Source organism: Diceros bicornis, chromosome 18, assembly GCF_020826845.1.
Source record: "Diceros bicornis minor isolate mBicDic1 chromosome 18, mDicBic1.mat.cur, whole genome shotgun sequence".
In the NCBI taxonomy this organism is placed as follows: domain Eukaryota; kingdom Metazoa; phylum Chordata; class Mammalia; order Perissodactyla; family Rhinocerotidae; genus Diceros; species Diceros bicornis.
This window is the reverse complement of record NC_080757.1, coordinates 53,579,050-53,605,642: the sequence shown is the minus strand read 5'-3', so window position 1 is coordinate 53,605,642 and position 26,593 is coordinate 53,579,050. Positions and strand designations below refer to the sequence as shown.

At 48.6% G+C, this 26,593-nt stretch overlaps 1 protein-coding gene across 9 annotated transcripts in view; it reads left to right on the top strand.

The window, feature by feature from the left end:
• The window catches only part of SLC39A11 (solute carrier family 39 member 11), a 378,940-nt gene that overhangs the window by 302,982 nt on the left and 49,365 nt on the right, over positions 1 to 26,593 (top strand). For 5 of the 9 annotated variants that reach the window (XM_058561457.1, XM_058561455.1, XM_058561454.1 and 2 more), the window contains 2 exons: positions 5,518 to 5,682; positions 9,664 to 9,733. In XM_058561457.1, coding sequence (XP_058417440.1) covers positions 5,518 to 5,682; positions 9,664 to 9,733 — 235 coding nt within the window. The remainder of the gene's footprint in view (positions 1 to 5,517; positions 5,683 to 9,663; positions 9,734 to 26,593) is intronic. The other 4 variants (XM_058561464.1, XM_058561461.1, XM_058561463.1 and 1 more) reach the window with 1 other exon arrangement.

The window sequence follows — 26,593 nt, the reverse complement described above, 5'->3', positions numbered from 1 at the left end:
ATTCAACAAATATTTACAGAGCGATGGTGCCTGAATGGATCTTCTTGCTGGCGTTGACTCCGTTCCCAGTCCTTTGGGCCCTAAGCAAGAGAGGAGGCATGAGATCAACTAAACAAAGGAGTGAGGGTGACGTGCTGTGAAATGGAAGGGTCGCGTGGGCTGAACGTCTTACGAGCTCTGTGGCTTTGGGCATATTGCTTGACCGTTTTGAACCCCAGTTTACCTCTCTGGAAAGTACAAATAACAATATCAGTTTTGCGAGATTTGGACAGGATTAAGTTAGATAATGAACACGTGCCTGGGGCAGTGCCTAGGACAGAGCTTCGCTGAATTATTGAGTCTTTTGGTTGCAAACTGCAGAGCGAGAACTCAAAGGATTTAGGAAAAACGTAGGGTATTGAGGGATGAAAGGATGTTGACACATCTCACATACCCACAGGAAGGACAGAGATGCAGCTGGGAATCAGGCTTCAGGGATAAATGAAACAGAGACACAAACACTTCCAGGGCCCGGTTTTCTTTATGTCAGTGCTTCTCTCAGCACACCTGCTACATTCCCTTTTATACGCTAGCTTCTTCTGAGAGATATAGAGTCAGGATAATGACAGCTCCTGACCTTCCCATCCTGTGGCTGCCTGGCCCTCTTCTTTCCTTGCTCAGCTAAAAACTCCCAGCTCTGATTGGGCCCACAGGGCCAGGTGCTCAGTCAGCCATGGCCGGGAGGACAGGTTCACACATCACGGCCGTGACCACATAGGGCCCACCCTGAGGAGCCTGCAGGCCACCACCTAGCACCTGGCAATCACTGAACTGGGATGTAGAAGGCAGGCAGTTATTTTCTTCTGTTAACCTTCCTGGGAAATGCCATTGCTCCCTATAGGAAAAATATGTCCCCACCTTAGATACATGCATTGTACTGTACTACCTGCGATCAGTGCAGGAAAATATAACAGTGACCTGAGACATCAAAATCTTTTTCTTGCCTGGTTTTTAGAAGTCCTTTGGTGGGAGTAAGGTAGGGGGCATGATAAATGAACCTGTGTCTTAGGTTATTCATCATTCTAAAAGAACTATCAGAGTCTAATTTTGTTCAAAAGTCGTCCAAGGGGGTTAAAAAATCCTTTCCTCTCAATTTCTTTTGACCCTCAAGTCCAGGTGAATTACAAAAATATGAATAAGTCCCCCCACACCTCCAAAGGTCTCCCCCATTCAAGCATGCCTAAGAGTTAGTTATACCCCATATGCAGCTTCCAGGGCAGAGTGCAGCCAGGTGCACCAATGGGCAGTGCAGGTGTGATTCCAAGGCAGCCGGCCCCAGGCTGCCTTTCCTTTTAGCAGGGCAGTCCCGCCCGACCTGGGACCCAGACTGCAGTGCCTCCTCCTGTGGGATCAGCGGAGGAAGAGCAGGAGGCAGCGGCCGCCCACCTCCCAAGGGCCGCAAGACCCTCTGGGCAGGATCATTCCCAGTGCAACTCTGTCGATTCCCAAGGAATGCAGGATGTACTGCAGGGGAACAGCCAGCTCCCCGGCTCCCTGGCTTTGCCTGGCCCCAGGCGTCCCCGGTCTTTTTGTGGAGAAGAGCGCCCTTTCCATGAAGCAGGTGAGTAGCTGGGCTGTGAGCTATCTGTATGTGTGTGTGCTCTCAGCTGCAGGCATTTCCAGCTAGGAGGGGTCTCTCGCTGAATTCCTGCTACAACTTCCTTCCAGTGGTTTGTGAAACTCTGAAATGGGGATGAAGCCATGGGAGTGGCTTTTGGCCACACTTTCCCCTCTCCCTTCTGGAATTCTCTCCCACCTCAGAGCAGTTTTCCCAAACGAGGATCAGGCAGAGAGAGCCCTGTGATGGGTGGGTGGGAACCTTCAGGGCGCAGTGTGGTGCTGGGGGCTCCCCACTGACGGGGTTGGGGCAGCGCTTAGCAGAGCCTCCATCTGCAGCCCCAGCTTCAGATGAGTGCACGTAGCACAGGATATGCTTGTTTTGGGAAGAACAGTACCATGCAGGCCGCACTCTTGACTGCCTGATGTCCTCCCATCATCCTGCCTCTTCATGTTTGCAGAGCTTCTTAGGCTTTCAGTGCTTCCTAAACCACCAAAGAGATTCCTTGGTAACTTACAAGCTTCCCAGAACATAACCTTGTCGGCTTAAATACTGTGGATTTGTCAGGTCTGAGCAACCAGACGCTTCCCTGCAAGCTCAGTGGCCAGGTGATTGGACAGAGGCCTGGAGAGCAGACCACAGTGCCTGTCTGGCCCCTCTACCACACCTGATCTGTCCTTGGGCCTGCAAGTTAATCCTTTAGATGGAGGACAAAACCAGGTGTGGCAAGAGTGGAGTGTGGAGAGGGGGAGCTGGCTAGAGGCGGGCGTCTGGGCATGAAGCAGGTATTGTTGGTGGGAACAGCTCAGCATTTTCTGTACCAGCAAAGGCATCCTCTCCCTTTTTCTCTGGGAACACAGGGATCTGATCTTTGGTTGTTGAAAACTAAAGCAAATTGAAATTGACTCTTGGATGTGGGTGTTTAACAAGATGCCTTCACTTGCTGTTTAAAGCTGTGGCTATGTGTGTCTGTCCTCCTTCACCCCAACGAGGAGATGCCTCTTCTCTGCTGTCTGCTGGAGCTGGGCTCAGTTCTAAGGAGGCAGCAGTGACTGGAGGAGAGCAGTTTTCTGGGCCCATCCTTGTGTAAGCGGGTCCCAACTCGAGACAATAGAATATGCCAAAAGCACACTTGCAAACATTAATTAGAAAGTGGTTATTTTAATTAGGAGGGGATTCGTGTTGGAGTGTCTTCAATTATCAGCATCTCTGAATAAACTCTAAAACATGACTTCATTGATATTGATAAGAATTTGAGTTAAATTCAGCTCTTCTGGAACACTTCTATTTTTCATCTTTCCCAGCACTTTACCCCATGTGAATGACAGCATTTAGTAATCTATACTAGAAAAGTATGTCGAACCACTTTTTCAAAAAAATAACAGTAAGTTGATAATTTCCATCCTCTATAGAGCCTTTGCCAGAATCCACAGGGATTCTGTGGCAATACCTGGTGGGTTCCACCAACATTTTATTTAATAAACGTGTAATATGATCAGAGTACCCTCCTTCCTGGTTTCTCTTCCCGCTAGACATCTGCGGCCAAAGAGAGGCCAGGCCAGGGAATCAGCATATTGTGGGCCAGGCTCCAGAAGGCTCAGCCAAGGCGTGGGATCAGAGTGGAGATGAAGACATCAGGCCTGCCCTATGGTGTGTCTAAGCCAGAGAGGTTGACTCTTCCAACGGCTGAAGGCCAGGAAGCCTATACTCTACTACGATGTGACATTGCTCCTCACCCAGCATGTTTCCCTCTCCCAGCTCAGAGACAGTGCCCAGATGGGCAGGAGCAGAGGAGGGATCAGAGCTAAGCTTGCCCAGCACCCTTGGAGGCTCCTAATGCTGCTGGGGTAGGTGTCCCCCCTTCCTCACGGCCCTCATGGCCCCCTTGGCCCCCACTGTCCCCTCCAGCAGCAGATGCTCCAAGATGGTTATTTCTCTCTTTTTCAGTGGTGACCTATTAGGACCTGGGAACATGTAAAGTGGATGTTTAGACTTGCTCCTAGAGCTGAGTCCATATTGAATGTTAAAGCATCATCTGGCCAGAAGAGCTGGTACTTTTCATTCCTCTCAACCCCTCCTCTCTCCATCACAGTCATCCCTGACTGGGGAATAGCTCACCTCCTTCAAAGACGGATCTCCACCCAGGGAGAGATACTTTCGACCTTCCTTCAATGAGTTACTCATATCTTTCAAAATCTTCCTCCCTCAAGATAATTTTTTTCCCTTGCTTAAATCCCTCTGGCTGTAATTTGAGTCATTTTTCTCGTGTTCCATCCTCGGTGGAGATGGGAGCAAATAAGCCATCCTATTTCACATTATTTCTTCACCTTTGGGATCTGGTGGTGGTGGTAGCCATGTTTAATGTATATTGACCCCCCACAGGATGTTAGCTGCTGTCTTAATGGTAATATTTTTTAAATCAAGGAGAAGAAGCCATGATGTCACCCCTCATTTCCTGCATGGCCTTTGTGTTGACATTTTCTGGACTGTAACAAGGAGATTCCGTGGCACCCACATAACCCCCCTGAGCTGCAGAGAATTGGCAGCACAGACACAAGATGGAGAACTGTGGCTTCATGGCAGCACACGGCAGGTGAAAGGCTGAGGTTTCTGTTCGCTGGGACCCCAACAGGAGCCCCCAGTGTGAAGGGCACCCGGGAGGACTATGATCATGAGCTGGGATGAGAGAGATGTAGCATCCAGAACGAGGGAAATGAGACCCCACAGGCTTGAACCCTGGTCCAAACCACCCCGGGACAACCACGGTCTCCTTCCAAAGCCCCACTCTTGCTGAGATCATCTGACAGCCGGGTGCATATCCAGAGGAGCATAACCAGAAAGAGGATGGGTGTCCCCACAGCAGCTCTGAGTGCACTGTTTCCACCCCAGCAGTGGTTTAAGCTGAAGCAAGAAAACTGCATTTCTCTCTACCCCATACAGGCATTCTTTCCCATACACCAGGGAACCTGATGCTCGTGAATGTCGGGCAGACCTGAAATCACATAGATGCCGCTATTTGGGAGACTGGTGAGGTCTCCTACAAAAGACCTGTGAACTCCACCCCATGCCCTTAAAACTACAATTGAAAACGGAAATACTAGTTGCTATGATCTGAATGTTTGTGTCCCCCCGCAAATTCATATGTGGAAACCCTAACCCCCAAGGTGATGGTATCAGGAGGTGGGGCCTTTGGGAGGTGCTAAGGTCATGAGGATGGAGCCTTCATGACCTATAAGGGTGGGTTCCTTATAACAGAGGCCCAAGAAAGCGCCGTAGCCCCTTCTACCATGTGAGGACGCAGCGAGAAGGCACCACCTGTGAACCAGGAAGTGGGCTCTCACCAGACACCAAATCTGCTGGCATCTTGATCTTGGACTTCTAGCCTCCAGAACTACAAGAAATAAATATCTGTTGTTTATAAGCCACCCAGTTTTTGATATTTTGTTATAGCAGCCTGAATGGACTAAGACACTAGTTTTTAACTGTTCACTTTCCTGCCAACCAGTTAAACTCCAGGAGGGTTCTAGAATAGTTTAAAAATTGTGTTCAAATCTCCTTCTTTGATGGGAGGTTAGTGCTGCTCAACCTGGGAGGATTTTTCCCCCAGGGGACATTAGGCAGTGTCTGGAGATGGTTTGGATTGGCACAACTTGGGGAGAGGGAGTATTCCAGCATCTGATGGATAAAGACCAGGGATGCCACTCAGCGTCTTACAGGGTGCAGGCCAGCCTGTTACCGCAAATGTCAGTAGTCAGAGACCCTGTTCTGAGCACATCATGTACAATTCATTTGATACAACCGTCCTGTGAGCAGCGCATTGTTATCCTTCCTTCATTTTTATAAGAACCTTAGATAAAACACCAGGATTTGAGCCGGGTCTGTCTCAAGAAAGAGCTCCTTTTTGTTGTTCTTTTCCCCAGGGGAGAGATGGAGATACAGGAGGGCCAGGGAGATGGAGAGAGGCAGACACACCCACCTTCCAACCCCAGGAGAAGACTGGCGAGGGCTGACTCAGCTTGAGAGCATATTCTCAAGTTTGTCTTCAAGACCCCTCTCCCCCTGCATCCGGGGACTCACAGCGCCAGGTTTAGTGGTTTGTTTTCCTTCTCTTTGCTCCTGAGTGAATGGCAGTAGCTGTGAAAGAGACAATGGCTTACTCATAATATTCAGGTACTTTGGATTCTTGTCTTAATTGCCTTCCTAATTTGCACTTTGCGTGGAACACCTGGGGTTGTGTGCTCCAGTGGCGTTTTTCCTCTGCTCCTTTTCCACTCAGCAGGGTCTTTCTACCATCTGTTGATCTTCAGTGTCTGCCTTAATTCTTTTATGTTTTTTCCGTGTGTGTAATTTGTCTTGGTTTCTTGTTAGTTTAGCTCTCAGGTGTTATTCCACCCTCAGACACGCTAACAATTGCATTCTCTTCCCCCATTACCTCTGCTTCCTCTTCCCTTTCTAAATCGTGGAGAAAGGGCAGGGCAGCATGGGGCAGGGGGTTGTGGTTCCCTCCCCCAGGGTCATAGGAGAGCAGGGAGGAAGGAACCATCCCAGAATGTTCCCCCTGCTGTTGGCATGGCCAAGGTACAGGGTGGTGGAGAGACAATATATTCCCTTTGTGGAGCTCTTCGGGATACAGAGGTTGAGATGCCGGCTCTCACTGCCCACACCTGGGAGAAAGCCACAAGCCCAGGTCAGCAAACTGAGGTTGGGGGGTGGGGAGGGGCTGTGTAGAGGACTGAGGGTCAAAGCCTAGTTCTGCCCGTGGACACTGAGTTGCTTGGGACAGGCCCTTTCTCTCCTGTGTTAACTGGGAACCCCCCTTGCCCACCCCCAGAGCTGCTGGGAGCAATTATGTAAGTGAGGGTGCCGGGGCTGCATGCTAAATAACTAGAAAGGGTTAGTTTGTTAATTTTTCTAGGTCCTATTGCTCTGGGCAGCAGTATCGTTTATATTAAAATGACTAATTAGAGTAAAATCTTTAACAAAAGAGCTGACCAGCTGTTGTTTATGGTTTAGAAAAGCAAATTTTTTCAAAGGGGAAGGGTTTGCCCCTCTGGTGTCAGGAAACACCCCTTGGTCCCTCCCTGGCTTTTAACACGTATCCCCAGTGGGCCAGGGGTATCTTGAAGATCTCTGCCCTCAAGACCCACAGTTACCCATGGGAGTGGTTGTGGTCTCAGCCCTGTTGGCACCAAACAAAACAGTTGAGAGCAGCAGGTATGTAAACACTGGACTGGCCAGATGGAGGCATCTCAGATGTCCTCCAACTTCCTATTCTCATGGGCATGGGCAGCTCCTGAGATTCAGGGGCTGCACGAAAAGAAGCTGCCTCCTCCCTGATGGAAAGGATGCCTGAAGCCCTCAGACATATCCACTGCAGCCCATCCTGAAGTTCAGCTCCCACCAGTGTCGAGCACCCCACCTAGAACACTCCTTCTCGCCAGCCCTTTTGGAAGCTTGTCAGATGCATCAGGCAAACCTGAAAATATTGAACCTGTATCCCAACCCCTCCCTGGAGTTGTGGCTTCTGTAGTATCCACCATGGAGGAAATTTCTGGAAGAGAAGGAAAAGAACAAGCAGCCATGGAGAACGAAGAGCCTGGACCTCAGAATCAGAGTCCACCTGGGCTCTCAGACCAGCCCCTCGTCAGCTTTCCTCTCCGAGCCATAGAGTGGAGGGGAGGATTCCCACTTGTAGTTCATATATACGGCTTCGGGCCCAGGGCCCAGCGTAAAAAGGGCCTCCACCTTCCCATTTCTCAAGAGAAAGACCAGAGAGACGAAGATCTTGAATACAAGGCTTAATTTGGAACCTAGAGTCATCTTAGAGGAAAGTCTTGATGAATGAAGACTCAGCCTTTATTAAGAATTGACATCAAGAGCCTTAAAAATAAATAAAAATAAATAAAATTTTAAAACCTTGGTTTTGCAAAGTCTGGTTGCTCCAACAGTGTTGACTTGGCAGGCCACTTCAGCCTGAGAGCTCTTAGGAGTGCTTTGGGGGCTTTTCTGCAGCCCACTATGGGGTGTGTCATGTATGCTGGGAGGCTGGGCCCAGGAGCCTCAATGCTGCTGTCTGGTTTTGGAAAGACTCCCAAACTCCTGGCTTCTGAGTCTGGCAGTGGCCCAAGGGTCATGCCAGGTGATCTCTGGGGTTTCCTCCACCTCTAAAGTCCTAGGATTCTGTATCCCATGGTTTGCCATTATGAGAAATATGGGAAGATATTTGGTGGGGCTTCAGAATCTCAAATTCTCAGCCAGCAGCCTCTGGTGGCCACAGCCACCCCATAAGGTCCCCATAGGAGATTGAAGCGCAGAGGGTAAAGTGAGGCAGAAAGGAACGCTTTATGCCTTAGAGGGTCTTTGGGCTCCAAACCCCATTGTGGTCTCTTGGTGAACTGGACTAGATCACGGGTGAGCTCATTCCCCTTAACACGGGACAAGCCTAAGCAGCCCTCTTGTCCCTGGGTTCCTCCCAGAGTTATTGTTATAATCCCAGTGTCCTTGGCTTACTCCAACTAAACAGGGCACAAAAACAAAAAGGGGCGGTTCAGAGAGACAGTGCATCCTGAAAGACAAGCCCTTCTTTCTTACTCAGCAGATTTTGCCCCCTTCCCTCTTCATAACAAAATTTCCTCCTGGCCCCAAAAGCCCTTGGTCTTATTTCTGACCAGTATTGGTAATTCTGTTTCCTATTTGGATTGAGGTTGAACTCCCCCATGGGTGTCAGAAAGTGTCTCAACGTTATGCTTCTACCCTATTCGTCCCAGGCCACTGGGGCAGTTCCATCAGATACTTGTAGACCAGCATTGTCCTTCCACATTTGATCATAGTCAGGGTGTTGGTGAACTTGGCAAGCTCATGAGTCACACTGGAAAGGACTTGGAGAATCATCTTGTCTGTCCCCAAGCTTCAAGCTAGGCTATAGCCACCCCATCTCAGAGTAGACTGGAACAGTCTCTACCATTTGAGGATGGCTTGTCAAATGTCGGTGATAAATGAAAAGCAGTAGGATATATTGGAGGATACGAGGAAGTCATTTGGTTTAAAACTAATTCGGCCTGACTTTGTTTTTCCAAAAGGGTCTAACGTGGCCTGTTGAGCATGCAATATACATCTGCTTTAAATACTTACTATGTCCCAAAGACAAGAATGATGCCCTTCAAGATAGGGCTGTAACTTCCCCCATACTAGCATTTCCTTAAGTATAAGCATCTCTCCCTAAACTAAGGATTAATTACTGACCTGCTGTGCTCACCTTGTGACCACTCACCTTGTGACCACCGACCCTCTGTGTTCACCCATCTGCTGTGCTAGCAAAGCAATCTCATGACTATTGTAAATGGGACATTCCTATCATATGTGATGTATGCTCTTTATTCCAAGACGGTATATAACCACTTGATACACCGTACTTCTTTGGTGCCCTTCCTTCCTGGGGAAAGGAAGGCCCCAGGCTAGTCCTCTGATCTGGCTCGTAATAAACTCACCCCAATTTTGATTTATAGGTTGATTATGGATTATTTGTGTCAACATCAGCAGTGACATCATTGGGCCACCATATCGATTTTGGACTTCTTGTTGCATGAGCTAATAAAACCCTATGTGTTAAGGTCAAGGGTCATCAAACTCTTTCTATAAAGGCCAGATAGTAAATATTTTAGATTTTCGAACCATACAGTCTCTGTCACAATTACTCATGTCTAATGACATAGCGCAAAACCAGCCGTAGATAATTCATCAACAAATGAGCAGGGCTGTGTGCCAATAAAACTTTATTTATGGACACTAAAATGATATAATTTTCATGTGTCTTGAAATATTCTTTCTTTGATTTTTTTAAACTATTTAAAAATGTAAAAATCGTTCTTAGCTTGTGGGCCCTGTTTATATATAGGCAGTGGGCTGGATTTGGCCGGGCCATCGTCTGCTGATCCCTGGCTGAAGCTCCTGTTATGTGGATTTTCTGTTACTGGCAGCCTAACGCAATCTTACCTGACACAGTGATGGCGATGAACCTTATTGGAAAGTGATTCCTAACCCCTCATGCTTTCTTATGTCTGTTTCAGAGGGTCTTGCTGTTGGAGTTGGATTTGGGGCTGTAGAAAAGACGGCATCCGCCACCTTTGAGAGTGCCAGGTAAGCCAGCACCTGGTGCCCTAGAACATGGCACTGCACCCAGTGGTTCTCTGGAAATGCTTGTTACCTGGATGAGCACCCCCACCCCCTCAGAGCTGAGACTGGTGGATGTGGGGAGGAGGTCAGGTGAAGCTCCTACCTGAGGTACTCCATCAAAGAAGCAGGTTTACACCAAGTGTTTCAAGTGAACTATCCAATGGGTAACCACTTTGAAAACACAACATGGATATAATCGCATGCTGTTCTCCAAACTCTTTAACTATATAAAGACTAAAGACAAAAACATGTAGCAAAGGCAGCAATTGATGCTCTCAACTGCTCCCTCCTTTCTGAAGCCCTCCCTTGCTCTTTCTTGACACTGGCCTCTATTGGTTTCTCCCTCTTTGTGACTGCTCCTTTGCAGGTTCTTCTTTGGGCTTCTCGTCCTATGGCCCTTTCTGAAATGTTGATGTTGCCCAAGGATCTGTCTCTAGGGCACCCTTTCTTCTCACTTAATGCACTCTCCTTGAGGAACCCTCTCCATTCCCAGGACTTTATTTTCCATCTATCTGCTGGTGATGCCCAAGTGGATCTTCTGCCTAGATTTTTCTCCCAAACTTATTCCTCTGGGCCCCACTATCTTCCAGACATCTCCACTTAGATGTTTCACAGGATCCTCCCGCTCAGCATTTCCAGAGTTGAGCTTATTGTCTCCATCCGCTGTCATGCAGAACCTGCCCCTCCTCTGGTGTTCCCCATCATCACCTAGCACCCAGTTGACCAAGCCAAACTCACTGTCATCTTTGACTCCTTGTTTTCCCTCATCTTTGATAGACAATCACCAGGCCTTGTAAAAGCTTCCTATCTTCTGCCTCCCTTGGATCAAATAGGGCCTGAATAAGGTTACAGCCTTGGGATCACAAAGGGGGCTTATCCCTTAGGCTCCACATGGTCCACTCGTGCCCACAAAACCACAAATACTACAACCTCCAGGCTGAAGGAGAGCAGGGTGGAGCTTTCCATCCAAGGGCAGCAAACCCAGATGCCTTCAGGGGACTAAAGAGTAACAAAAATGAGTGGAGGCAGTGGGAATGGTGAGGACAGAGGTGAACCTCAGACAGATAGCACATACACTGTCTATAGATACTTGAATCCATAATTATTTTAAAAGCATAATTCAGGTCAAAGACATGGCCCAGGGGCCACTAGTTTCTGACCCCTGCGTCTAGCTCATTCCACTGCCTTCTGACTGGTGCAATCTCAAAATATAATTTTTATGCCCTAAGACAATGGCATCACCTCTTTATAAGGGTCAACCCTGTGTCTGTTGACCCTGGTTGTCAGGAACTAATTTCTCTCATAGCCCCTTTTCCACCCTTCCCTGGTTACTGAACTTGCCTCTTCGGGGCCCATCACCTCCTTCCATCTATTCCCCCAGCTGGCATGGGGCCCCTGCATGTTAAGCGTAGTCACTGCCAGTCACCAAATTCTAATGCTGTCTGTTAAGGGACATGTCCGCTCTATGAAGCCCCGAACATGTGTGTAGGCTGGCATGTTCTAGGTCGAAATTTTCCCTGTTCTCAACTTCTTATTCCCACCTGTGAGACTCCCAAGTCACTTCCTCGCCCTATCTCCAGTCATTCGTTAACATGATTCCTATTGTGAAAATCAAATGAGACAGTAGATGGGAGGGGACTTCAGAATGTAAGAAATGTCACCAAAATCAAGGGCTAATTATGATCCATAATGCCTTGCGGGCTGTTCTTCTAGCACTGGGCTGGGCGGGAGAGTTTGGCTCTTCGTCACTTGGCATAGCCATTTTGATCTTGGCTTTGTTTCAGCCGCGAGGAACTTCAGAGTCAGGCAGTATCCAGGGGGCTGGGGAGTCCAGATGGGCTGACCCCGTGAGCATTCAGAGGCCAGGTCCCCCCACAGCACAGGGAACCGCACACACTGCAGAAGGTCTGTGCCCAGCCTATGACAGCGCTGCCCCAGGCACTGCGCTCACAGGCCAGGCTTTCTATCGTGTGGGGCCACATCTCCCGTGACATCAAGATGTCAACTCCAACGTGCCTCTGTTCTGCACCAGCACTTTCTGCTAATCTTTAGAAACACTTCTGAAGAAAGTAGAGCAAAATCTTTTCCAACCTGGCACCTCCCTACCCTGGACCAGACAGATTGTCTCTGAGTTACATAAACCCTCAACAGGACCCTCGAGCTGGGCTTGGGCTGGGGCAGCAGGCCATAGTATTTTCAGTCTCACAAAGCCTCTGCTAAACAAGCTTCCCTGGGGGATTTTCATGCCCCCACACTTCATCCAACCCCTGTCACAGCTCTTGGGGCAGAGCTCTTGGGGCTCTGCCGCCATCACTGTGTCCAGAGGATCCTGGGGGCCCCCTGCACTGCAGGCCCCAGACAGGGGGAGCTCTCCCTCCAGCAGACCCTACCCTTCAGCCCGTTTTCCCCACTTAGAAATCTATGTATGGTTTGTGGTTTGGGGTCTTCCTTTCCAAATGCCTGTGGTCTTACTTTGAGTGGTACAATGCAGAACAGCCCCCAGGCAAGGCTTGTTAGCTCTTCTGCTCTTAGCTCACACTACAGACTGGGGTTTCATGAGAGGATAGGGAGGAGAGGGTGGTGGAGAGGTAGAGAGGAAAAAAACAGCCAGGTTAATGCTGGGTGGAGGGGTGCAAGAACCAAGTGATCAGATAATTAAACATGTCTTTTAAGAGAGAGGTTTTGCTTTTTAAAATTCCAGTTCTGTGTGATTAACAAGTGGCACACCTAAAACATGACATGGACAGGTTGAAAATACAGGAATGAAAAAAAGATACAAGGTGAATGCTGATGCAAAGAAAGCTGGTCTTACAATTTTAGTATCAGACAAAACAGACTTTCGGGCCGAAAGCCACATAAAGAATAAAGGTCAATACTTAATGAAAAGAGAAACCATAGGTTGGTATAACGATCTTGCATTTGTATGCACCTAGCAACGTAAGCCTCAAACTGGTTGAGAAAAATTGTCAGAAGCGCAAGGAAAACCACACACAGCTGCAGTCATGGGGGAGGAACATGATTTCCCTTCTGACACTGATAAAAAGTTAACAAAATGTACGTAATGGATATATATAGAACCCCAACCCAGCAATTAGAAAACTTAATATTCTTTTCAAGCGTATGTGTGCATGTTTCCCAAAATTGATTAGAGTGCTGTGCCATAGAGATAGTCCGAATACCCCAAAATCAATGCCTTTCAGACCACATTCTCTGACCTCAGTGTGATATAATTGAAAATCAATAACAAAAAAGATAGCTAAGGGCTGGCCCGGTGGCGCAAGCGGTTAAGTGCGTACACTCTGCTTTGGTGGCCCGGGCTTCGCGGGTTCGGATCCCAGGCGCACACCGACACACTGCTTGTCAAGCCATGCTGTGGCGGCGTCCCATATAAAGTAGAGGAAGATGGGCATGGATGTTAGCCCAGGCCCAGTCGTCCTCAGCAAAAAGAGGAGGATTGGCATGGATGTTAGCTCAGGGCTGATCTCCCTCACAAAAAAAAAAAAAAAGATAGCCAAAATAATCTGTTAGTGGGCAGTTAAACCCATGGGCGCCGTGAGATTAGCAGAGCATAAGCTCCGAGGGAGGGATGCAAACCAAATTATCTGAGAAACCAGTAGATGGAGGGGCAAGCTCTTCCCTCATCTCGGGGGTGCTTCATAGAATGGGTGGTATTTCACCAGGAGTGGGGGTCGGGCAGCTTGGATAGAGGAGATGATAGTGATGGCTAATGCTGTGAGCAGGGTCCCAAGGTGTTTTCAGGTCGGTGGATAGATGATGTCACTGAGATGAGTTCACATGCTGCGTTATGGAAGATAAGACTGATGGCTGGAGAAGAAGTGCATTATTCAGCAAGAGGTTGGCAACTACGGTGGATTCTGACGCAGGGAAATGACGAAGCCCAAGAGGTGATTTAAACGTTAACCTGGCTCCAGTGGAATAATGTGGGGGGAGAAGGTAGATGGGCCAGTGTGAAGAATTGAGCAATTGAACAGATATGTGTTGTCCAACCACAGCTATGTGTTTTAGCAGCTACAGAGAAGATAAGGGATGCTGTGATGATGGTGGGAATGAAGGGGGACTGATGGAGGAAGAGGTTGTAAATGCAGAACCAACAGACAGCTTTCGTCAGCTGGTTTTGTTGTTGTGTGGAAGGGAGAGGTCAAGTTCAGACGACAAGGAGACGTATGTAGTCATGTGGTACTGTGGAAGGGGCTGAGAGGGGAGAAAGGATGGGTTTGCATGGATTTGGGAGAAGAAGAGTTGCCTTGCGCATGCCATGTGCACCAAGCTAGCTGAGCCAGGTAGTTTCCTGTTCATTTAGTGTGGGGGTCAGCAAACTACGGCCCATGGGCCAAATCTGGTCCAACCTGTTTCTGTAAATGAAGTTTTATTAGAACACAGCCACACTCGTGTGTTTACATACTGTCTGTAGCTCCTATGTGCTGCCAGCGTTGAGTTTCATAGCTGCCACAGAATTCTTAAGGCTGAAAATATTCACTCTCTGGCTCTTTACAGAAAAAGTGTGTAGACTCCGAATTTAGTGGACACCGTCCATAGTTTCAGTCCAGATTCATCATCAAACGCACTGACGCCAACTTTCTTTCTTACGACCTCTTTCTTGTGCCCTGTTGATGATGCATCTGGAAGCAGGAGGTTCTCTTCTCTCTGTGACACCTATGGCATCACAGCCACCCCCGAGAGAAGAGAAAGGTAAGAAGTTAATACTCCAGGGAGGCACTGTCTTCATTTCCCACTTGAGTTTCTCTGACCAGGAAAGTCGACAGGCGGCCCATAGCGTATAATTCGTGTATGGCTGCTGCCATCTAGTGCTCAGATGCTGTTACTTCACCACCTTTATGGCACCCTCCCCGTTGCCCACTTCCATCACATCCACCTTTCTTCCTCACCAGGTAGCTTGCGCCGGGGTTTCCGTTCAGAATTCAACGCCCCCTGAATGATAAAGAGTCTCAGCCAGCAAAGGGCAGCCTGTAGTTCAAGGGAAGCGCAGCTTTCTTCTTTCTGATCTGGTCCCATAGCAATTTCTTTTGATTTCACTGCAAAGAAATTCTTCAGACCACAAGTCCTTAGGGAGTTTGCTGCTTAAATGGTTTTCCTTTCTAAAGTGTCATTACCTTCACAGAACTTATTCTCCGGAGAGGAAGCATGCCCTCAGCTCTCACTTAATTCACTGGCGGGCATCATTCAAACCATTAGGGAGAGCAAGGTTATTTATGCTTAAAAAGTTTTCTTCACATATCACTTCCTGTTTTAAGCTTTGAGCACATGTTGGGAGGCGTTTGTCCGTGAACACACCTGACCGACAGGTGCAACAGGCATCCTGGAGCAGGCTGTGTGTCGAGAGGAGGCTGGCTTCAGACTTCATGGTGTGCCGTGGATGATCCACAAAGCACGTCTCCAGGGTACGCCTGGACGTGTTTCCTGCCAGGTGCCCCGACCAGCTAGTGCTGACCAACACCCAGACACTTAGTGAAGGGTGCCGGGCTGATGAGCCTGCATTTGGGCCTAATGTAGCTCATGAAGTTACACATGGGCATCACAATAAATTTTAAGGTATATGTTTCCCTCCCAGATCAGAGGAAAACTTAAGTCACATATATCCTTTTGCCTGGCTTAAAACCCAATATGTATGTTGACGTATTAACAGTCATGTAAGATAGCAGTCATTAGTCAACTAAGCAGCCATTTGTTTAGAAGCAAAAGCAGCAATAGACACATCGTTCTGGTCACTAGTCAATGTTAACCAGCTGATGAGTATGTCTCTATGTGTAGGACCTATTATGTATGTGCCTCTATCAGTCCAAGTAGTCCCCCAACTTTGTTCCAGTATATTCTTGAAGCCAGGTTTGCAAGTTAAATGTAGAGAAGCTGAAGAGGAGACTTCACTGTCGTGGTGGGGAGGGGTCTCAGAGAACTAGAATATAAACCTTTCCATTGTTGTTCACTCAAGCATCTTTCAGGGAGCAAGCTGCCATGGCCGTCTCCACATCACAGACTGCTCTTATGATGCCCCTAGACCTCCCTGAGGAGGGACCAAGTTCTCAGACTTCTGGAGAGTTCTGAGGATCTCCCTTCCCCAAGGCTGCCCATCCTGACCTCTTCCCTGCCCACTGAATTGGGTCTGACCATTTCCCAATCCTGGGGGAAGCCAGAGCCCAGCCTGGTCTCCCTGGAGAGTGGTCTTGACAGAAAAGTGCCTGGGAGAGGAAATTCTTTCACACCTTGACTCCTTCACTCCCACCTCTTCCCCCGCAGAACAACACACGCTCCCCCCACCCCCACCCCCGCCCTTCAATGACTTCAGCAGAATTGGAAGTAAATTCCTGTGTTGTTCTTTATTTTCAGTAGCAGACTGCTCTCAATTTTATTTAATGCAAAAAAGCCCTTTTTTTGAACCCATCAAATTACCTTGTCTGGAATTCTAGAGTAGTCTATTGGCAGCTCTTTCTCTTAAATTTTTTTTTTTTTTTTTTTTTTGTGAGGAGATCAGCCCTGAGCTAACATCCGCCAATCCTCCTCTTTTTTTTTTTTGCTGAGGAAGACGGCCCTGGGCTAACATCTGTGCCTATCTTCCTCCACTTTATATGGGACGCCGCCACAGCATGGCTTACCAAGCAGTGCGTCGGTGCGCGCCCGGGATCCGAACCAGTGAACCCCGGGCCGCCGCAGCGGAGCGCGCGCACTTAACCGCTTGCGCCACCGGGCCGGCCCCTCTTTCTCTTAAATTTTTCTTCCCAATCTTCCCACACACTGATAGCCTTACCTTGAATTATTAAGAGATGGTGGAATTTTGCAGGCAGGCAGCGGCTGGCAGACAGTGCCACCGTGCGGTGGTTTGACATCATAGCTTGCTAGGTGATGTACAAGAAAGGAAGAAGTAGACCTCAGAAGGCCCCTGAGAGGTGTTGCTGTCTGAATTAGTGTGGCTTGTACAGCAGTCATACCTGCAAAAGTTGGGGACCATGTACGTATATATACAAGTTTATTAAAAGCTCTGCGCAATTTTTGACATAGTAGCATTTTTATATTCTGGCTATTTTGACCCTGATATTTCACGTCTCCAAGCACTTACAAGTTTCCATCGTTGTCCTATTTTCCCGGGCCAGAGAATAGCAATATAGCTTTTATGTGACCCTACACAGACAGGAAGAAAAAATGTGCGTGGACCACGAGAGAGCAGGAGGTGCTCCACACCTTTGATTGTCTGTAGAGGACGATGGAGGCGTGAAGAGCCCTAACTTCAGAACACCCCAAAAGTCAATTCGACTTTTCTTTATCCGTTTCAGGGTGACACATTTATTTTTATAATGACTTTTTTTTAAAAAAAATAATGTTATTTATATATTCATCCTGGAAGTAAAGAGAATGGGCCTAAAACCCTGCCAGACACCTGGGCGAAGCGAGACTAGGTCTAAGCAGTTTCTCATGGGCAATTTTAGGTACAATCCGTCTGTCCATTCAATCCACATAGAGATTACGGAGCGCAGGATTTATGTTTTGGAGAAAGATACTTTAGGACAATTATTCTATCCATTGCAACTGGGAAAACTTGGATCATGGGGCTCATGGGCTGGAAGTGGTCTAAGAGATGGTTTAGCCTCTTAAATATTTTTTTTTAGCAGTCGAGCCTTTTCAAAAAAGATGCTAAGTGCACTTTCTGGATGGAATAGAGGCTTCCCCTCCCAAACGGCTCCCCCTCTGCTCTTGGCAGAAAACCCCACATCTAGCCCAAGTCCCTAGTTTTACAGGCGAAGAAACGGAAGTTCCAGGGAGTTTTCTGGTTCCTGAATCCTAGGGCTCTTTCCTCTGCTCTAAGGGCTGTCCTGTCACTAGATAGACATGTTTCCATTTCAGAGAACGTAAGGAACTTACAGGATGTCCCCACTTTCCTCTTAGTCCTGGTTCCCTTTTGAGGTTCACTCCCCCCAAGGCTTTTTTGACACTTTTCCCCTCTTCCCCATTTGAACTTCAAGAAGTGCCCCTCCCGTCTTTGGAACACGGCGAAGCTTTTGGGAAACAGTCTGTTTGGTGCATTGCTGTAGGAAGCTTGAATAAAAGGGGCAAGAAGTTTGGGGGCTGGGGAGCAAACGGGGAGAAACGAATGTCCTTGTCCACAGCCTGGCAGTTCCTCCCTCCCCCTGCCCCTCTCTTTCCTGGCCCCTTCTCCCTCCCTGTGGGTGTTTATGATGATGCTTTTCATGCTCCAGCAAGAGCAGCATGATTCAGGAAAAAAAAAATTGCAGTGTTTTGCCAGTAAGACGTCTCCAGTGCCTGTGTTAGCGTCCTCAGTGATTTTCTTTGACTGAGTAATGCTCTCGGGGCACAAGGGCTTCCTCTTAGAGACTCTAGAGGCCCACCACATCCCCAGGTCTGTGCAGACAAATAGTATGTCATCTTACCTGGAAACCTGGTAACTCTCCAGTGATGAGGAAGAGAATCTGGAACTTAATAGCCATTTACCTGTGAAATATGCCCCTCGTGGAGCCTGGTGCTCATAAATCCCCGCATTGGATGGATGGACAGATGGACAGATGGGTGAATGAAAGTCTATTTATTTATCATTTACCTGCTCCCTGAGATTGTCCTTGACAAGCTGTTGAATCTTGGTCTGGTTTCACCCGTGTACCTGGCAGACTCTGAGGCCCTCTTTCTACACTCCCCAGGACCGCTGTGATCAGTAACATTATTTTAACAAAAAGCCATTAGAAAAGTAAACGTGTCACCCCCAAAACGACAAAAAGAAAAATCTGATTGATTGTGGGTGTTCTGGAAGTTGGAGCTCTTTATACTTCTGCTTCCTCTACCAGTGCAGATAATCAGTGTCTGAGGTGACCATCGGGTGTGTCGGGGTGACCCCATTCAGAAGGCCACTTACCATCATTCGTCCCTTCCTGCTGGTACTAGAGAGGGGCCATGTCTCACTCTGAAAGATGGTCCTCCTTTGAAGGATGGAGAAATTTTCTAATGGAAACCTCCTGACAGCGATGCTGCCATTCACAGCCCCGACACACACACAGTGCTACACGGACAGAGAAATGGCCCGGGAGGATTATGAAGAAATGCACTCATTTCAGCACTGTCCTCCCAGTGACACCTCTCCGTCAAGCAGGTAGGACACTGGTTCACCAGCACCTGGCAATCTGACCGTGTCCTTCACTCTCACTATCCACGTGAGTCCCATGAGAGAGGGGGATTGCATCTGTGGTTCTAAGACTATTGGGCTTTGTGGGACAATGAAAATGTCCCCCACACATGTGAAGACTGATGTAGAGGTGCCACCTGTTATGTTTTGCAAAGTAAAGGCTTTGAAATAAAACTGCTATCACAGACTCTCACTACCAGTCAATTCTTTTATGAGGTGTCTCTCTTGGAAAGTGTATTTATCACCAAAAATTGTTCATCAAGTCAGGATAAAACTAAGTCCTTTCTGCTTTCCAGACAGGAACTCACTTTCCTCTCTCTCTCTCTCCATTCAAACTCATGAAAACCTTGTTCAATAATGCTTGATATGTGATTATGTTCTTAATACAAACTAGTCAGCTTTACCCCCTGGACAACACAACAAGACCGATCTTGACTCTCCAGCTTATTCTGCTACTGTGCTTTAACCTATGTTGAGAATCCAGTTTCTCTAAGTAGGCATGATATACTTTTAAATATTTTCCATATCTATCCCCTTTCTCTGAACACCGAAGCCATCTAGGAGAGGGGGAGGAAGGGGCATGGGGGTCTCCTTGAGAGAGGGAAGTCACAGCCTTACGAGGGACCTTGATTCTTGAATTCCTAGTATTATCCAAAAAGAGAGTGACTTAGCTTGGAAAAGAACCTGATACTGGTAGAGACTAAATTTCTTTTAATTGACTAATTTTTTTCTGCTACTGTGTAGAAATGGGGGCTCTAGGCCAGGATAATATCAGGAAATAAGATTAATTTTTTAATGCACGTCTTCATTACGGGGTGTAAACAAATGAAATGTTTGTTTGCCCAACATGGGGTTTTGGTTGTGATCTGAGAGAAGGCAAGGAACAGCCACCCAGGCAACTCCAGACACTTGTCCATCTGCTTCTGAGGCCAGAAAGAAAACAGATCCTCACCATGAGGAGGGGGATAGGGTGCCCCCTACCCCCAGTTACTCATATTCAGAGGAACACAGGGAGGCCCTTTACCAGGACCCGCCCAGTTTAGACACTGTAGTTGCTCAGCCCATTCCCATCCCAGCCTGGTTTCCAGGACATGAGCTTCCCGCCCCTGCCCACCCTGAAGGAAGATTGGTACAGAGTGGTTTCCACAGTCTTCATGGAACCCACACACGGGCCAGAGGCCCGAGTCCAGGAGTATGAGGGTCTCAGGTGTGCATGGCCAGACCTCACGTTGCTTCTGCTCTTCTGTGTCTTGGGCTTCATGCCTGACACTGCACCTTAGCTCCTTACCTCAATTTCCCTTTGGCCTTCCCGGGCTGACTTTGCTGTCACATCTCAGCACGGAGCCCTCACACTCTCTGGCCCTTGCTACGGGGTTGTCGGTAAACGTCCTCAGCCTGTATTGTGCCTTGTACGGGTTTCTCCGTCTTGCACCCTCGCCCAGAACAGAGCCTGGGCCGTCTCTTCTGTTCTCTGCACGGGACCCAGGACCAAGCTGTGCGTGGTCTGCTCTGCACCAGGGAGGTAGACGGCCTGCCTGGAATCTTATAGATGATTTTCCGACGGGCAGCCCCCTCCAGACAGCACAAGCTGCTTCCCTCTTGCCCGCCTAGTTCCCTGGACTCATTTTCAGGCCTCGAGTTGCTTATAACAAGCTGTGCAGGAGGATGAACAGGGCAGCGATGGGAATGGAGGAGAGAAAAGTATGTGTCATCTCTAGCGCCTGGGAAAGCCACAAAGAAACCACACTGCTGTTCTCAAAGAGCCTTGCGGGGTCCGTGCCTCCCCCCAAGCCTGCTTCAGGCTAAACAGAGTACACGTTGTGTAGAGATCTGTCCCCCGTGCCAAGATGTCCAACCCTGTCGCCAGGGACTTGGGTGGGGGTAGCTGGGGGCAGTGGTGGAGGAGGACGGGGCGGCAGCATAAATGGCCCCTTGTGCTGCTGATGAGGGAGAAGCTGCTGCCCCGCAGACACAGGAGGGCAGCACGGTGCCTCCCTCCTTGTCCGGGGAGCGTAACTTGTGTGGTTACACTGGAGAGGCCCATCACTGCCCTGTCCTCCTCCTGCACAGCTTGTTACAGGCAACACGAGGCAGAAAGCAGCTGTGTTTTCCAGAGCAAACCACTAAGGGGGCTCCAGGTGCGGCTTGGCTGGTCTTATTTCACAGGGTTTTGCTTGGCAAGCTGCGAAAGGCAGCTTGGACACATCAGTTCTTTGCCCATGTGGCACTAGTAGAGACAGCTGTCATTATGGGCTGTTTACATGCATCGCTTAGTCCTCACTGCCGTCCCAGTATGGAGATGAGGATATAGAGCCTGGGAACGTCCTCTGAGGTCATGCTCATGGCAAGTGGCAGATTCAGGGTTTAACCAAGGTCCATCTGATGCGGAAGCCCGTGAATGAACCACCTCTGCCTGGCGTTCTCACCCCACTGCTGCCTCTAGCAATCATGGAACATTCATGAAAGCTAACATGTACGGAGTGCTTTCCATGTGCAGATCCTGTGCTCATTGACTCATATGTATTAGCTAATTCTTAAAGCCCCTGTGAGGGACAAATGACCATCCCCATTTTGCAGATGCAGAACGTGCCCGGAGGCACACAGCACGGCGGGGGCGGAGGCGGATTTGAACCCAGGCAGCCTGGCTCGGGAGCCTGTGTCTTTAACCATTGCACTCTCCTGCCTCCCAGGTCATGCACCTGCTCTGACTATAAAGGCTTGAAAACTGTCCCCTAAAGTGGTGTGGAAAAAGGGGTCAGCTGAGTTGTAAACAGCGTCTCGTCTCCGATGGTGAACGCTTTTGCCTGGCTATAGGAGTTCTGACTCCATTGTCAGATGCGTCTTTAACATCATGTCTCATTCGGCATGTTGAGAAATAGAAGCATATATAAAAACTCCCCAGTGATGGACAGACTTTCCAGCTGGTCTCACTGGAAGCAGGTATTCATGGTCGAGACTGTGTTAGGCATCACTCCAGACATTTGTGGCTGCAGTAAGACCTGTGTCCCTTCCCGGGTGCCTCCATCAGCAGCATGCTGAGGGAAGGAAGGGGAGAGAAGAGAAAGCTCTGAAGAGACAGTGCTGAGATGGTGTGGTGGCCATTACGTCATGACCCACTTCCCTACCTCACCTCCGGAAAGTGGTTGGACAGATGGGCTGGGTCATCTGGAGGACAGAGCTCCCGAGCAAGAGTTACCTGTCCTGTCGGTTCGAGGACAAGAGGAGGTGGTTGGCTGCTTGGGAGCCCCAGGTTTTCAGAACGATGGTATTATAGTGGAATTGTGTCCCCTAGAAAGGTATGTTGAAGTCCTAACCCCTGAGACCTGTGAATGTGACCTTGTTTGGCAGTAGAGTCTTGGCAGATGTAATTTGTTAAGATCAAGTCATACCAGATTAGGCTGGACCCTAAATCCAATATGACTGGTGTCCTTATGAGACAAGGAGAAAAGACACATTCAGACAATGCCGTGTGACAACACAGAGATACAGAGAGAAGATGGCCATGTGAAGACTGAGGCAGAGATTGGAGTGATGCAGCTATGAGCCAAGAAATGCTGAAGATTGCCAGCAGCCACCAGAAGCTGGAAGAGCTAAGGACGGATCCTTCCCTAGAGACTTCAGAGGGAGCGTGGACCTGCCGACACCTTGATTTTGGACTTGTAGCCTCCAGAACCGTGAGAGTGAGTCTCGGTTGTCTTAAGCCACCCAGTTTGCAGTACTTTGTTACAGCGGCCACAGGAGCTAATACATAGGGTTCCCCAGCTCTCCATCCACATACTCTCCGTCCCTCTAACCCCCACTTAGCTTTCTTCACATCCTCCCACAATGGACACTAAGCCCTGAGCATCGCTGTTTTAATCCATATTCTCCTCTATCCCAATGCATTTTGTTTTCCATACCCCTTTGGTGGCTTTTATTTTTTATTTCAGGAGGAGGTTGTGGTTTTTTTTTTTTTTTCCTTAAGTCTCTCTCAGTTCAATTTGGACCAAATTGGAGAAAAGCAGTGGCTTTCTCCTTTATTCACGGCTGCCTTCAGACGCTGGCCCATGGGAGAGTCAGGGCTGTCCCCCGTATTGGAGCTATTAAACTGTCGTAAGAAAGAGGCCTTTGTCACGGGGAACACGGCGCTCGGCTCAGAAACAGAGACAGATTGTGCCAGAAAACAAACAACAAAAAAAAAGGCTCAACCACAGAATTCTTTGGGACTTCAGTCATCAGCCTCTCGCTTGTTCTTAAAAGACAAATTTCCTTTCTTCAGTGTAATTCCATCAGATAGGTCGTCAGGTTTTAATTCTGTCCAGAACGGAGGGCCAGAGGCCCTCCCCAGACCATCTGCGCGGGGCCTCCACCCAGCTCGCGGGCTGCATTACCTCATGCCTGCCTGCCTGCAGGTGGGGGAATCGGAGGCCCCCCAGGCCTGCTCAGGGGGCCGGGCAGGAGAACGAGGGCCTGAGTTGGGTGTTTTTCGGTACAGGGAAGGGAGAAGCAATTGGAGAAGCCAGTGAGGCCAGGTTACAAACGTAATGTTACAAACATGTGATGACTTTCATAACTTTGCCTTCGATCTGGGGGAGACCTCAGCCACCCACATTTTATGCAGGAGAAAAATGGAAGTGAAGTGACTTACCCAAAGCCACGCCGTTCCCTAGCGTCAGACCATGCCTGTCTGCTCAGGACCGGCGGCCAAAATGCCACTTGGCCCAGCGTGGTGCTCAGGAACTGCCGTGGGCCCGGAGCCTTCTCTTCAGCACGTTTGCCACGGTGCCCTCAGCCCCGTCTTAGAGCTTTTACCCTTGACCGTCTTTTATCACTTCGGGGTTACCATCCCCAGTTGCTACTCAGGTGGCCAGTGCAAGGTGCACTTCACAAACCGCCGTGGGGGTGGGCCGGGGAGAAGATGGAGAGAGGAGAGGACGGGGCTTTACCTGGGCCTCGGGAGGGAGCCCGCATCCTGGTTGTGAAAATAAATGCATGCATAAGGATGATGTTTTTAAGGCAGCACGAGTGCCTTGACATTCGGAGGATGTGGAGGAAGTGGGAGTTGGTCCTGTCTTTCTTCCCAGTCCCCGGAGCAGTGCTTCTTGGACCCTGACTTGAGGACTAAGCATGAAGATCACCCCCGGCACAATCGAGAACACGGGTTCCTGGTCTCCACTTCAGACACTGAGTCAGATCGCAAGGTCTGGCCCAGAAATCAGCATTTTTCACAAGCTTCCTGTGCTGCGGATGCACCCATGGCATGAGAACCATATTTCTAGAAGGAAAGTAGAGAAGAAGGGCTTTGGGGACCACCAGCCGCATTTCCACGGTCTCTTCTGAAGGGGGATGTGCTTCCTAAGACCACGTCGTTCCCAAGTCAGGGGAAGAGAGAGGCATGACTTCAGAGCATGCAGCCCCTGATCTGAGGCCAGCATCTCATTAGAGATGAGTGACAATGAGGGAAATGCCGGCTTTTTGTTACATGAGGGCAAATTATTACACAATTTGCAGGACCTTACCCAAAATGAAAATGCAGGGCCCATTGTTCAAAAAGCAGGAAGAAATCGTTTTCCTTTCTTCCGTGACAGCTCTCTCAACCTGTTATAGTGTTTTGTTTTTTAAATTTTTAATTGCTGTGAAATATACATAGCATAAAACTTACCATCTCAACGGTTTTTAAGTGTACGGTTCAGTGGCATTAGGTGCGTTCACATTGTTGTGCAACCATCAACACCATCCATCTCCAGAACTGTTTTTCATCTTGAAAAACTAAAGCTCTGTCCCAATTAAACAACCACCCCCCATTTCCACCTCCCCTCAGCTCCCGGCACCCACCATTCTTTCTGTCTCTATGAATTTGACTACTTACTCTTGGTACTTCGTATACATGGAATCATACAGTATTTCTTTTTGTGACTGGCTTATTTCATTTAGCATAATGTCCTCAAGGTTCATCCATATTGTAGCATGTGTCAGGATTTCCTTCCTTTTTTTTTTTTTTTTTTTTTGCTGAGGAAGATTCGCCCTGAGCTAACATCCACGCCAGTCTTCCTCTATTTCGTGTGTGGGTCGCTGCCACAGCATGCCTGACAAGTGGTGTAGGTTTGCATCCAGGATCCAAACCCATGAACCCAGGCTGCCAAAGCAGAGCATGCCAAACTTAACCACTACGCCCCGGGGCTGGCCCCAGGATTTCCTTCCTTTTTAAGGCTGAATGATATTCCATGCGTGTAAATACCACGTATTTATTCATTCATCCATCAATGGGCACTTGAGCTGCTTCCACCGTTTGGCTGTTGTAAATAATGCTATTATGAACATGGCTGCACAAATATCTCTTCGAGACCCTACTTTCAATTTTTTTGTATAAATACCAGAAGTGGAATTGCTGTATCACGTGGGAATTTGATTTTTAATTTTTTGTGGAGCTTTGTCATGGTTTTTTATTTGCTATTTAATGTTGTGCTCCCATGGGTATGAGGGTACTTCTGGGAGGAGTACAGACCCTCATGGGCAACCAGGGCCCACACCCTGACCGTGAATCGGGTGCGTGGGCCGTGTGCGTCTGACCCTGACCTTCTCGGAACCCAGGCCCCTGAGTGGCTGCACTGGTCGCTCAGCCATGCGTGAGGGAGAGTAGAAAGAAATCGGGGCAGAAAAAGTGAGGGTAAAGGGGCTACAATGATGCCAGGGGAGGTGAACCCATATAAAGATCTGTGATTCCACATGGTTCCATCAATTGTTGTTTAACCAAACGAACTTCTCATCGTTGGCCCCACGAATCTAGCCACGTTCCCTCTTCAGCCAGGCTGGTGGGAAGCTCCGTGAACCCAGATCTGGACCTGGGGCAGTGACGGGAAGTGCACAGGTGATCCTGCCTCTCTGCCAGGCTGGGGGAGTGGGGTCCTGTGGGGTGCTGTGCTCTAGAGTCTAAACACAGACGGTCTTCAAACTCAAGCTTTCTTCTCTAAGCCTCAGTTGCCTCATCTGTAAAATGAGGTTGCCTTGAGGAGTCAATAAAAGCGAAGGTCAAGCTGTTGGGGCGGTGCCCGCTGTGTGGTAGGCACTTGACACGCGAGAGCTGTTAACGCTCTCAGCAGCAGGGTGTGGGTGTCTACGGCTGTGAGTCTTCATCTGTGACTGGTGCGTGCAAAGGCAAGATGAGGTAGAAATTTCCCCGTGAGGCTGGCTAGGATCTGGAAGAGCATGTTTCTGTTCTGACTTCAGATGCTTTATGGCGTCTGCTTGTTAGTAACACACGTGCAATTTGTGTCATTTAACGTAACCAGGATGTCACTGCTATGAGTTGTGTGCCACGTAACATGTGGACACTTAAGTAACCACACATGACCATCCGTAACTTGGGTCCTCTATCTTCTTAACGCACCCTTAGAGTCCAGCTGAGTTGGGTAGGGGGCCCACTCCCCAACTAAAGACTGAAAAGAGACCTGGCATAACATGCTCCTGGTGTGTTAAACCAGACAGTAGTTTAAAACGTAACACTTCTTACAACCATTATAAACGTAGCTAAAAGCATATTTTTATAACAGCTTTATTGGGGTATAATTCCCATATTATATAATTCACCCATTTAAAGTAAACAATGCAATGGTTTTTAGTATATTCACAGAGTTGTGTAGCCATCGCCACAATTTTAGAACATTTTTGTCAGTCACCCCGAAAAG